The following is a 13,301-nucleotide window of genomic DNA, read 5'->3' on the forward strand; positions in this document are numbered from 1 at the left end:
AATCCATACTATATTCCTCAGTAGATGAATACATTATTGAGGAAAAGGGTATGACCTCCTTTCCATCATGAAACTGTTGAAACATTGTACTGTTTAGAGGTGGCATTGACATCTAGTAGTCACTGAACTGCTGATATATTGGATGCATGTGAGGCCAAAATATCTTGTCATCCTCATTTGATTAAGTACGCTAAAAGCATGCTCATAAAAATATAATTCACTGCAATGTAATAGATTTTTCAACAGTTTTATCATCAATTGTTGACCATTTGAGAGCAGGCAAAATCTTTGCTCAACATTACATTTTCTTTATATGAAACAGTAAATAATTGTATTTTTATAGTGCACAATCTGTAAACCATCCTGAAAATAAACAATGTATCAAAACTCTTCTTTATACTATATCCATATTTCTCCTTGTTTTGTGATAAAAGTACATTTTCTTCATGTCTACATGGTTGATAATTCCACTTCCCTGTAACTTGAGGCACTTTCTGATTGAAGAGACTATTAGTGGGTTTCTGAGACAACAATAGTTATGTATATTGTCAGTCAAGAGTAGTGGCAGTCAAATATATTTCTGTTTATTTGCACAATCTCCACCTCCATGGCAGAAATTGCTTGTCTGGTCTGGATGAGGAGCAGAGCTCTTCATAGTGGTGAAATGTTGTGGATCTCTTCGGGAGCAAAATTAGGATGGGATCTGATGGTCTGGGAAAGGGGCGTCTCCATTATGTTACAGAAGGGTGGTGGCCATACTGTTGGGTGTGGAGTGGCAGGGTTCCTCAACTCAGGATGCCTCTTTGCCTGCTTGAAGCATAATTACAACTTATTTTGCACCAATGGCACACCTTCATAATCAGTGCAAACAAATCATACTTTTCAAAACACACACACACACACACTTTCTCAATCACTCTCAATTTAGCCATTTTCCATTTGTTGACTCTCACCATGACCATCTGCCACAGGGAGGCCCGTCTCTGTATTCTGCTCCACATCGTTTTCTTCCACTTCCTCTTTTTTCCTTTCATCCTCTTCCACCTCGCCCTTTGTCTCACTGGAGAACTGGAACTGTTCACTACTCTCATCCTAAATGTTACATAGAAAGTTGACATTCACTCATCTACAGTGAACTATCCTGAAGTCTAAGGAACTATTTAGAATAAATGGACACACCCATGATTATATTTATTACCTCAGAGCTGCATTCAGCATCTAAAGGAGGACAGTCCTCATTCCGGAAGCCTTCAGGGGCCTCAACAATGATTTCTACAACATCGTCCTCAAAGTCATCTCTGTTGAAGAAAACAGAAAGGTGAACACTACAGACCACAATCTGACACACACACTACACTTACACTGTTCAAGATGTAATACTGAGGAATGGTTTAGAAGTTTGAATTGCACTTTAAAGAAATCTGAAATCAGAGCATGTAATAATAACAGGATGAAACTTCACCCAGGGCTATACAATCAAAGTAAAACCACCATAGATTCAACAAAATCAATGTATCATTGATGAGTTAATTTAGGGCCTGATAGTTAAGGGAGCACTGACCTCTCAGCTAACCCCTTTATCTCGTATTCTCCATCTTGTTTCTGTTCCTCCTCCTCCTTTTCGTCCTCTTCCTGTTCCTCCTCCTGTTCTTCCTCCCCAGATTCCTCTCCCACAGGTTCCTCCTCTCCCTGCTCCTCCTCTCCCTGCTCCTCCTCACCCTGCTCCTCCTCACCCTGCTCCTCCTCACCCTGCTCCTCCTCATCATCATCAAGGTCAGCGCAGTTGAGAAAATCAAAGCTCTCTAGGGCAGTCTCAACGTCCTGAGTAAAGCTGGAGGACCGACTGCGAGAACAACCCTGTGGAGGAAAAGTGCTTAGTACACACATCCTCCAATAACATGTGTGCCCACCTGTAATACATACATGAGAAACAAGCAAACACACTCACTGCTTCTTCTGGAATTCCTAGCTCATGTAGCTGGGTAGATGAGAGTGTCCGACTGTGTTCCGCGGAGTACGTCCCGATCAGTTCACTGTCTGCAGACAGAAGCACTGCCTCCGACGTGAGCTTGTCGGCCTCAAGTGTTGAGGCTGAAGGAGTGTCACCCTGATCCACTGGGATCGACCCACATGACTCTGGGCCCCCAGATGCATTTAAGTCCAGAGCTTCAGGCCTGTCCTGCTTAGTGCAGGGTAGGGATTCTGGTGTTTCAGAGGATTCAAATGGTTGGTCAGACAACCTGACAGTCGCTGCACAGTCTTTGGCTCTCTCACTGATATTGGTGAGGGATCGAGAACATTTCAAATGGCCATTGGGCAGAGCACATATCTCAGAGTCTGTCTCACTAAATCCCTCTGCAGCATCTGCCTCCTCTTCCTCCTGATTGGATGACAAGGATGGGGTGGAGACGCTTGATTGACGGGGACTGAAGGGGATCTGGATAGTAGGTGTGGCCTGTAGGCTGTGACTGGCCATCAACCTGTGTGCGTGTCCCATGGCAGGGCTGGAAGAATCATCTGATGATTCAGAGGAGTTTGACCAAACTGTTCCATTCTCCAACTCTCCTTGTCTCCTCAGTAGGGACTAAAGAAAAAAAGAGATAAGAGGGATGGGGCAGGACAGAAGAACCAAACATGTCATCAATAATAGACAGGGCCATCTTGCAAAACATTGCCACATTTATCTGACTAATGTTCACACTAAAATTATAATTATTTATCACTGAACAGAATAATTGAAAAAACGTTTTCATGTCATGGTTTTTGCCGGACGGCGTAAGCAGAGCTGGCTAATAAGAGCGAATGTCATTGACTGACCGACCTTTGTTAAATAGCGTAGTGGTTAGAGAAGCGGACTTGTGAACTATAGATCCCGAGTTCGTATCTCCTCACAGGCGAAGCGAAGTACCCCTTATGAATTATTCCGTATAGACAAAAACTTTGGTGGCTCAAACCTTCAGTGACTACATTATAGTAAGCCTGAAATGAAACAGTTTACGGTTATAGTGCAACTGTTTCTGCTGGATTTTCAAAGTATGCATCCATGCATGCATTTTGGGTCAGGATAGACAAATACATTTGCTGACTACAACATAGGCTACAGTAGTTACATTACAGTGAGCCTTAACTAAAACTGTATACGGTTATATTGTAACCATTTCTGGCATGCAAAAGTTCATCTTCAGTCTCGCTAGCAATTGCTCAATTCTTATGATTATTCCTAAGAAGTTAGTAGATACCAGTAAACTTATTACTGGCTAATAAGATGTTCAAACGGCCAGTGGCAAAAGTTAACAGTTCATAGACACTATTTGTGGTGGAGGTAAACTTAATAAGAAATTAATTTCAGTTTAACACAATGCTCAATAGTGTTTAGCGACTGGTGAAATGCGTAATGCCGTGGCGTTATGGTTAAAGACAGTGCCTCTTACGTGGAAGGCTCAAGTTCAAATCTATTGTGAACAACAACATTTATTTATTTTATTTCCACGATTCTCTTGTCATTTCACTTGATGAATGATCAATGTCATTCACGAATGAAAGAAAAAAGTATGTTGTTTTGCCAAGAAAGAAAAAAAATACATTTTTGCTTGCTAGCAATTGCTCAATTCCTATGACTATTCCAGCAAGTTAGTAGATACTGGTAAAGCATATTACTGGCTAATAAGCTGTTCAAACGGCCAGTGGCAAAAGCTAACAGTTCATAGACGCTATTTGTAGTGGAGGTATAGTTAGAAACATTAGTCAGTTTAACTGTATCAATATCATTCCCGAATTTCCAATGAGCTGTTAAAACGGCCAGTGGAAAAAGAGGATTTGTTCATAGTCACAAGAGGCTATACGGACACCTGTCAGATGCAGAGCTCTGTGGTGTAGTGGTTAGTGATGCAACCTTAATGTGGGTGCCCCGACTTCTCAAGAGGGCAGTACTTTCTATTGCGGTCCGGCTGAACTAGACTTGCCTGGTTTCTTGTTCATATATCCAACTTTATTAATTGACCTGCCTTAAAACAGAATTCATTCAATTCCATAAGAACTTTACCCTGAATACATACTGTAAATACAAACATGATTTTCCATATTTTTCAAAGTCAGGATAACGTAATCTAACGGCACCACAATACAGAACATGGCAAGGTATAGTCTACAGGGAACAAGAGAGATTTACACATTTACCACATACAGTCATCTGAAAACCCACAATGACTATAAACCACCACACACACCACCAAAGCACCATACTTCAACACCAGATAACCACATGACTAACTCTGTGCAGTCACACACCAACTGTGAGTGGACACAGACGGGTGGAGACAGACGTTCTGCCAAGGTGTCACGGATTACTTCCAGTGGTGACCAGCGTTGGACCAGTCTGGCCTTCCTTCGAGGAGAAATGCTCTTTGGCGTGTTGAGGAAGAGGAGGGAGAAATTGGACCACTACTCAACAACTATTAAACAACTAAAAGGACCACAGCTACGTGCATACTAACTTCTGCTCTCATGCACTCCGCGGCACGCTCATTCAATCCACAACCTGCTCGACACTCTTCACTTAACCCACTCCAAACCTCACACACTCTTGTCTTGCCCCTACACAGGTCACTGATACACTCACATGCTCTTCTACAACGACCACACACACTACTGCTACCCACACAAACGCAGCAGCCAGGGAGCTGCTGAAACAGAACAAAATGTAACTCATAATATTTATAACAGTATTGACTAGTAGTAAATTGTTATAATAAATGAAACAATGAAAATCTAAATGTATTTTGTTTTCCAGCAAGTAAGTATGTATGTATGTATGTATGTATGTATGTATGTGGAGGTAACTTGCTCTAAATATGACATGTATGTATGTGGAGGTCAAGTTGGGGAGTGAGGCAGGGAGATGGAACTCACATAAAATACCTGCTCCCTCATGGAAGGAGTGTCTGGAGGACTCTGATTGGACAAGAACCGCTTGGAGACAGTACTAGACGAGGTCTGGTCATCTTTATCAAATGGACTGAGAGAGGCAGATGAAGAGAGAGCAAGAGAGTCCCTCACACAGAGAAAGAGAGAGAGAATGTTTTAGGGGCAGGGAGATAAGGCAAGATATGTACATTAAAGATTTACTGGAGAGAGATGAGACAGGGACGAAGTGGTGGAAATGGGGATGATGGTGAAATGTTGATTGATTTGAGACTCACCTCCAGGTGACCTCTAGGTTCAGCTTGACTGTCCCTAGGTCGTTGATATCCACAGCAACTGTCTGAGGAAGCGGAGAGAACAGGTCGAGTGTCTCACAGGACACGCTGCCAACCACCACGTGATTGGCCAGGCTCTTCAGCTCAGTCACCTTGGCAACCATGTCAGACAAATGACCAGTCAGTTGATTGGTGGTAGTAAGTTATGTTTTTTGGGGCCACTGACGTGTTGCACCAAAGATAAACATAAAGGAGGTTAAAGACCTAAATGGGGGATAATTATGAGTAGGCACAATTATAAGTAGGCACATTTTTGTAGGAAGAAACTTTGCTATCAAATTTACTTTAGACAGATCATAATGTTATCATCATTAACTAGCAAATAGTCAGAAATAACTAGTGATTCTAACGTTACCTCGCTCAAATTCAGAGGACCTAAAAGCAATCGGGTGACATCTTAATTTAAATATAATTTGTGTTCTCAAGCCTCATTAATGCATTTTAAATCATTTCTTCATCGCCATCCACTGCTGATGTATTGAGTAGAATGCTCAGTTAAGCATCAGCCTGAAAACCAGCGTGTCAAAATGTACAGCCCGTAAACTGTATTTTTGCCTTAGTTTGTGTACAATGGTAAAACTGTGATAATACCACTGCAGTACATGTGTAGATAGAAACATGTAAATATGAACACATTTACCCAGAGTAACCATGAATTCTAATTGTTTGACAACATTTTAATTTTTTCACTTACATTTTTTCGTTTCGTTTTATCCAAGGGCTTTCTTACCTTGATTGACAGGAGCTCGGTGATGAGAGGTAGGAAGACATTGTCCTCACTGTCCCACACCTGCTTACTGCTGACCTCCACACGACCTTTCATCCTCCAGCGCTGACGGCCATACCGCATCAGGACCTAAAGGCCAACGCTACCATTAGTGGCTTCTGTGTTAATATGGTATATGTGTAGTTGAGTCCATTTTGTTTCATTCTCACCTCATATTGGTCTCCTGCACACAACCTTGCATAGCCAACCAGACCTGCAACACATGAGACATAGACTACAGTTACAAGCACACAGGCAGAACATTAGATAGCGAGAGAGAGAGAACAGATGGGAGTGAGGGCCAGAACAAATTGGGGGGAGAAGGGGGGGAGTGGAGGGTGTTAAAATGACTCACCTTTCATCTTTATGTGAAACTCTCCCATCTGGTTCTCCAGTTCACTCTCCAGGGAACACATGTGCTGCAGACAGAGAGAGCAAGAAACAGAGTGAGAAGGAACGAGAGTCAGAGAGAGAGAACGATAGAGAGCGAGAGACAGAGAAAGAGAGAGTGAGAAAGAGTTAGAGCAAGTAAAATAGTGAGAGAGAACTAAACACTAAGCTACAAACTATTAAGTTACTTATTCCAAAAATGACATAACCTCCATTTACACTGTATTCACATACATAACTCCTACTCCTACATGTGGAGAGGCTCTATGAAAAATAAATTCGGATTGCTTGTTGACACGTCACCCCAGTGTACGCATACGTTCCAGACCATTACCTCGGTGTATTCTCGATAACCCCTGTTGGCTTCACTCAGGCTTTCCCGTGCCTCCTTGCTCCCTGAGGCAGAGTTAAATGCTGTCACCATCTTACTGGCCCCATCCCTCAGCCGTCGCTGCATACGGTACGCATCATACAGCTCTTCTACCTGGAACAGCAACATCACAGCAGGGCATGAACATTACAGTACAGCAGGCATGGAACTGAATCAGTCATCATATAGACTTGAGGAAAAGGAGATGGCTACACCAGACAAAACAAAACAAGAGTTTATCTGATTTATAGCACCGTGACAAACGCCTACAGTACTGTGGATTATGTCATAGGCCACCTAAGAGAAAGTTTTAAAGATGTTTACCTGTGCTGTGTTTGTTTGGATGTAAAAACACTATATACACATTAGAATTATATAAGATTATAAAGAAATAAACTGTAGTACAAAAAAATAGAAACACATTTCTTGTGTTCTCCAAAAACTAATCTTTTGAGACTGCTTGAAGAAATGTCAGATATTTAAAGAAACTGGACAAGTTAAATAAAGAAAATGCGGAGGAAGAGGAAGAAACCAAAATGCTAACTGCATCTGATAAACAGGACTTAAAGCACAGTGAAGAGCTTGCCTAACATCTGGTAAAGTCATCTGGCATCAAGTACCCCCTTCGACCATGAGAAGACGTCTTACAAACAATAACCATCTTTTGACTTTCTTTCAGCATGATAATGACTCAAAAACACTTTAGAAGACAATTACATCCTCCTTGTAACGGAGGTGTGCAGACGGCTCAGTCATAGTATTCCAAACATTTTAGACATAGAACACCGCTGCAGTAAAGTGTTGATAGCGGCAAAGGAAACAGGCGGTGCATTAGAAACATTCAGTTTGAGAAAAGAGAAGTCTGCTCCGGGATAAAATGCTCGTTGTTTCCCGACAATGATAAAAGTTACAGATTGATGTGCCATTTTCAACAACAAAAAAAGGTTAGGGCACCAAAACAGGATTTATTTCAGCTAAATATATTGGTATGCCATGGTGTTAATGAAATGTCACGGAATGTCCAGAGAGGTGTTCAGGTTAGCAGTTAAAACCCTGTTAGTTTACTTTTCATATGTACACCAATGCCGTAACCCAAGTATTTCTGAAAGGGTATAAAATTGGCCACATCAAAGCCACAACCTAGAAAGAAACCGAAGCTGTGTATGATCACTCGAACAGGGAAAATAATAAAAAGCAGCCATTACAAAAGCAGCCTACCAAAGCACACTGCTTCAATTCAGTATTCTAAAGTTTTTATTACTTTTATCATTAGATTTTTACTTGAATGTTATATAGTGTTTTTTCTAACAAAAAAAACTTGAATTACTCAGATAAATGGCTTCAAACTATTTACTCAGATGGCCTAAAATGCTTTAGATAACTCACACATCTATCCACCTACCTTGCTGAGATGGAACTCCAAGCGCCGCATAAATCTCTCTATAGCCTTTACTTGCTGATAACACAAAAAACTAGTTATTCAGAGTCTGATTATCATCAAAAGTACATATTGATTCATTTATTAACCAAGTTATTAACTAATACAGTTGGAGGAACTGGTCTGATTAAAACCCACCTTATCCAGCTCATACAGGGACCCCTACAGAGATAAAGGGAGGTATAGCAGTTAACCACACAATGTCACTACATATCATGACAAATTAAATCTCCACCTGGTGGGATGGTGTGAGTGGCAGTGGTCAGATGTGGTGATGGTGGACAGTAGTTGTAGACAGTAGTAGGTCCAAATAATTTGATTGGTGGTGTGTGTTTTCTCACCAGACGACCGTTCTTCCTGCTCTCTCTGATCTGCTGCCCAAGGCTGTCCAACTCCAGCTGGTGGACCTGCAGGTATGACCTGAGAAAACAGCATTGTGATGGACTTCCCTGTTTCACCGTGAACCATTTCCTGGTCTTGCTGTGGACCAGACTGTCACAACAGTAAGTAAAACGTGTGTGTACTCACTGCAGGCCTCTTCTTAAAGCGGAGTACACCTCATCCAGCCGCTCTGGCTGGGGTATTTTAGGGGTTGGATTCTTGGTTGAACCAGTAAACATTGTGCTTCCTTTAGAGGATGGTGCTGCGAACTAAACACAGAGAGGTAAAGACAATTTGTTACAGACATGTGCTGAAGAGACAATGCTTACTTGTTACTCCACAGGGGATGAAGAGGACTCAAGGGTAGTAAACAGACACACAGGTAAACACAGACACTACAGCCAACCAGGGATTTGGCTCAATAAGCAAGATGAGGTCACAGCTCACAGACTCTTGCTGGGTGTAAGCCTTAAATGTGTTACAGTAGATTGGACCTCTTATAGGCTATGTGTAAGCTGTACATGTGATACAGCAGAATGGACCATAGACTGGTGTCAGCCATGTGTTAGAGCAGAATGGACCATAGAGTGGTGTCAGCCGTGTGTTACAGCAGAATGGACCATAGACTGGTGTTAGCCATGTGATACAGCAGAATGGACCATAGACTGGTGTCAGCCGTGTGTTACGGCAGAATGGACCATAGACTGGTGTCAGCCATGTGTTAGAGCAGAATGGACCATAGACTGGTGTCAGCCGTGTGTTACAGCAGAATGGACCATAGACTGGTGTCAGCCGTGTGTTACAGCAGAATGGACCATAGACTGGTGTTAGCCATGTGATACAGCAGAATGGACCATAGACTGGTGTCAGACGTGTTTTACGGCAGAATGGACCATAGACTGGTGTCAGCCATGTGATACAGCAGAATGGTCTGGAGAGTCGAGGTGTGTGAAGGTGTGTCTTACATGTGACACACCTTCACACACCTCGAGTTAAGGTGGACCCCCCTACTGCATGCTGGGAGGACTTCACACAGTGGGGTGGTTAATACAGACCAGAGGAGATGTCCTCTAAAGGAACAGGAGGGAAGGTATTACAAGTTGAATCTCACACTGCAACATGCTCCACCCCACCTTATGGCCAATTTTAAAAGGTATTTAATACAGAAGCATTCTTTACTAATCTGGTTTCCTTCAAGAACAGTGATCAGAAAGGAGTAGCTGAGTGATACTGTAGAAAACAAAGGGAGTTTTGGAGAAGGTGTGAAAGGGCTAGCCAGTTAGCAGTGCACACTCAGCATTTCAATCTGTGAAATCACTCACTCTGAAATAGTAATTTCCCTTGTCACAGTTTTTCGGGGGTGATGGTAACTTGCTTCGTAGCTGACTGTGAACAATAATGTCTGTTCAGAGGGTTCACTGGTTTGCGCCAAGGTGTGGGTAAGGAGATTGTTGGAAGCAATATTGCTTCATTACCAAAATGACTGTGAGTCTAAGCTTGCTGTTCCCATAAACTTTCCGTCTGCACTCTAGTTAGTATAGTCTTGAGAGGCCGTACCTCCAAATGTCTTAACATAATGGCCTGTTTTAAGTTGCTAGTTAGTTAGCAACTTTCATCAAACTACATGCAGAGACATTAAAACAATATCCATGAGTTCAATTATGTGTGTAAAAGTGCCAAAATATTAAGTATCCATTTAAAAACCATATGTTATAAATATTGAAAATAAATGACAATGTACATCTTTGGGTTAACTGGCAACGATAAATGTAAGGAAACACTGTGCGTCTGTATTGTAAACATCTCTACAACCACAAGAACCAACACTGCTTTGCTTCCTCTCTCTCCTTTCCTTCCCTGTCCCCCACACCCCCTTCCCCTCTGCATCTAATCCTGAATACAGGAAGTCTCATGGCTAACTCTGACAGGAAATTCAACAGAGGGGTTTGGGCCGGGAATATAAAACCATCTGTGTGTGCATGAGAGTACATGTGAGTGTGAAACTGCCCCTCTCCCTCCTGCTAAAACATTCCTGACATGTCTTAGATTGCATGTGTATGCACTGTTTAATACACATTACAAATTATCCCAAAATGGTCTGGGTGAAGTAGTCTTGAAAAATAGATACAATATTAAAAAACAAGACACCAGCCTCATGCAATCCCCATCAACAGAGCCAAAAACAGTGGAATAGGATTTACAGCAACCCACAAGGTAGGTCCCTGGATAACACTAAGACAGTGACACCAATGGATGAAATGTGAAAAACATATATTACATAGGCCTGCAAAAAACTAAACTAAATTAAAAAAGCTTCAGTGAATGAGGTGAGACTAAAAATGCACTCTACTGCAGTGTACATAAATGGCATGGCAGCTAAGCCGTACTTTTTAACAATCATGTTAGCCTACCATTTGGAATCCTAAACAATGTTATTTCCTCATACTCCTCCCTGCATCTTCATGGTTGGGTGAGAGCAAAGACTAACAGATCAAAAGAGAAAAACACTAAAATAAACAAATCAGTGTACAATAACAATATACATGTTATATGCTTCTACCTTGACAATGGAACTCTGAAATTTATTATTTTCTGCCATCCTCACAGTTAATAAGACAGTGAAATCCTTACATCACAACGAAGTGTCCAATCTAATCCTTAATCCAAGCCAGACGCTGAGAGGATTAGTTTGGGTTTGTCAAGGTTAGGTTTTGGTATGGACAGATCTGAGGAACAAAAGTGGTCCAAAGACAAATTATTCTGTAGATTTTAAGGGTTATTAGTAGATTTCATGGGTTATTCATTTGTTGTTGTAGCAAATCACATCAACCAACTCAATCACAGGTAAAGTGCCTCCTCCACAGGTGTGGGGAGTAGATTGCAGTACTGTATATATTACTTGTGATTTTTGTGTTCTATTCGGGTAGCCATTTTTCTCACTATTGTTAGTGTATAGCTGATGGGATCATTAGCCATTATTAATCCTCTCCACAGGCACTCTCACACAAAGAACAGATTGTAAGAATTACCCCACGAGTCTGACTTTCCATAGAGCTGTTCCCACACACTCAGCAGGCCAGCGCGTGCTAGATACTACTCCACTGCAACCCACAGATTTACAAGTCACCCATCCCTTTTATTTTTTGGATAATAGCAATAACGTAGTTAGCAAATACATCAATTATTTCAAAATCATCAGTGTGGAAGATGCATTGCATTCCTGTGAATGTGGAGGCTTGTCATAAATGATTTCAATATCCATTACACCAGCAGGCCATGCTGTTTGGACAATGGTAGTACAATTCAGTGAAGGGTCGGGACTGATCCATCTCTCTCTTAAATAAACTCTTTAAAACAGATTCGAAAGGACGACCACGAGGAAAGAATACCCATACAAGGATTGACAAACACCAAGTGGTGAGAAAAAATAACGTTAGTATTCTGGATTAAAGATTACGGGATTAACGTCAAAAACAGACATACGTGGACGATACCTGATCGTACAAATAACTCAATCGTAGCTAATAACGCGCAGTTTAGGATACTACAATGAGTTAGATCTGGGCTTTAAAGTTTGCACACTGGTAAACTCAAGACCCTTAACTAGAGCCAGTAGTTGTGGTTGTTTGCTCTTGTCAGCAAAAAAAAAAAAGCCTATTTCTGGTCACTAAAGGCACAACATGCAGTCAATTTTCAACCCTACATCCCTTTGCACTCCTTGACGACCTACAGTACTCAATTATTTCAAACCATACCTCCGTCCAATAAATGATTTCACGCTACTAACTTACACTAAGCAAACACTGACGTTTATTAACAAAATGTCTTATTGTGCGCAGCCTGGATCACACTGTCCCGTTCCTTTGCCACATAGCGGATGGTTTGAACAAGTCCAAATAAATGGAAGTGGATGCCGAGATCCCCCCCCCCAAAAAAAAGAACAGAAAAGGGAAACGATTCTTACAAGTTGCTGTTGTTACGTTGCCTACATGTCCATGTCCAAATGATGTTTCATTCGCCGTTATTCCGACCGGTGCATTCGATTCTAATGTTTCGATGCTTGATCTTGGAATTAAAGAGGTGTCCAATTTCAGCATGGGCGATGTCCTGCTGTTCTGACTCCGACTCCCAACTCCTTTTTCCGATTGAGTCACTGTCACTCTCTCCCTCTACTCCCTCCACAACGCCACGGGGTTAAAATCCCTCCCCTAGCAAGGGGTGTGGCGGTCGGACTTTAACGGAAGAAGCTGGACTGGTATCCCGTTATATCTCGATAATGTTAAGGAGAGGTTTTCATAAACATCGATGTTCCACCATTTCCTTGAAGTATTTACGATCCATCAAACACGGTCATCTGCGTTTTAGAGACCACTTGAATGCATTTCTTTCTCTTGCTCTCAATTCAATATTCAGTTTTATTGGCTTGGGATACATTTTTATTTCCAGAGCAAGTACAAAAACGTAATAAAAAAGTCACGGTCTATCACACACTGCTCGTAAAGACGATGATTTTGATATTGCGTTGCTCCTGCCCTATTCATCGTTTGTAACAAATGCAGATAATTTCTCATCCCTCATCCATTCTAATCTCCCTCCGGTTATTCATTCTAGTTTTTGTTTATTATTTACTTTGTTGCCGTCCACAACATGGCCTACACCAATGAAATCCACCTGATTCTCTCCTCTCATCCCCTCTCACAA

The 13,301-nt window shown here is 41.7% G+C and overlaps 1 protein-coding gene across 7 annotated transcripts; it reads right to left on the minus strand.

Moving 5' to 3' along the window:
* Positions 1-231: 231 nt before the first annotated feature.
* On the minus strand, positions 232-12,835 carry LOC105016727 (rho family-interacting cell polarization regulator 1-like). 7 transcript variants are annotated; one of them, XM_034287609.1, is made up of 19 exons: positions 12,565-12,835; positions 11,232-11,326; positions 11,012-11,083; positions 9,923-9,986; positions 8,748-8,869; positions 8,561-8,639; positions 8,358-8,381; positions 8,184-8,237; positions 6,746-6,895; positions 6,377-6,440; positions 6,192-6,235; positions 5,986-6,111; positions 5,199-5,347; positions 4,909-5,014; positions 1,949-2,584; positions 1,562-1,857; positions 1,199-1,298; positions 954-1,092; positions 232-810 (listed from the first exon to the last, which is right to left on the minus strand). In XM_034287609.1, exons 5-19 carry the CDS (start codon positions 8,837-8,839, stop codon positions 791-793), a joined length of 2,079 nt encoding a protein of 692 aa, XP_034143500.1. In that variant the 5' UTR covers positions 8,840-8,869; positions 9,923-9,986; positions 11,012-11,083; positions 11,232-11,326; positions 12,565-12,835; the 3' UTR covers positions 232-790. The 7 variants fall into 7 exon arrangements, with proteins under 7 accessions (XP_034143500.1, XP_034143501.1, XP_034143480.1 ...); XM_034287610.1 differs by lacking the exon at positions 11,012-11,083; XM_034287589.1 differs by lacking the exon at positions 9,923-9,986.
* Between the last annotated feature and the right edge of the window lie 466 nt (positions 12,836-13,301).

The sequence above is a fragment of the Esox lucius genome, chromosome 2, assembly GCF_011004845.1.
Source record: "Esox lucius isolate fEsoLuc1 chromosome 2, fEsoLuc1.pri, whole genome shotgun sequence".
NCBI lineage: Eukaryota > Metazoa > Chordata > Actinopteri > Esociformes > Esocidae > Esox > Esox lucius.

What these genes read in the sequence shown, in the direction of transcription:
- LOC105016727 (XM_034287589.1), bottom strand. An exon ending in CCGAGCTCCTGTCAATCAAG is followed by an intron (nt 5,348 to 5,985) that starts GTAAGAAAGCCC and finishes ATGGTTGCCAAG; the next exon opens with GTGACTGAGCTGAAGAGCCT. An exon ending in ATGCTGAATGCAGCTCTGAG is followed by an intron (nt 1,093 to 1,198) that starts GTAATAAATATA and finishes TGTAACATTTAG; the next exon opens with GATGAGAGTAGTGAACAGTT.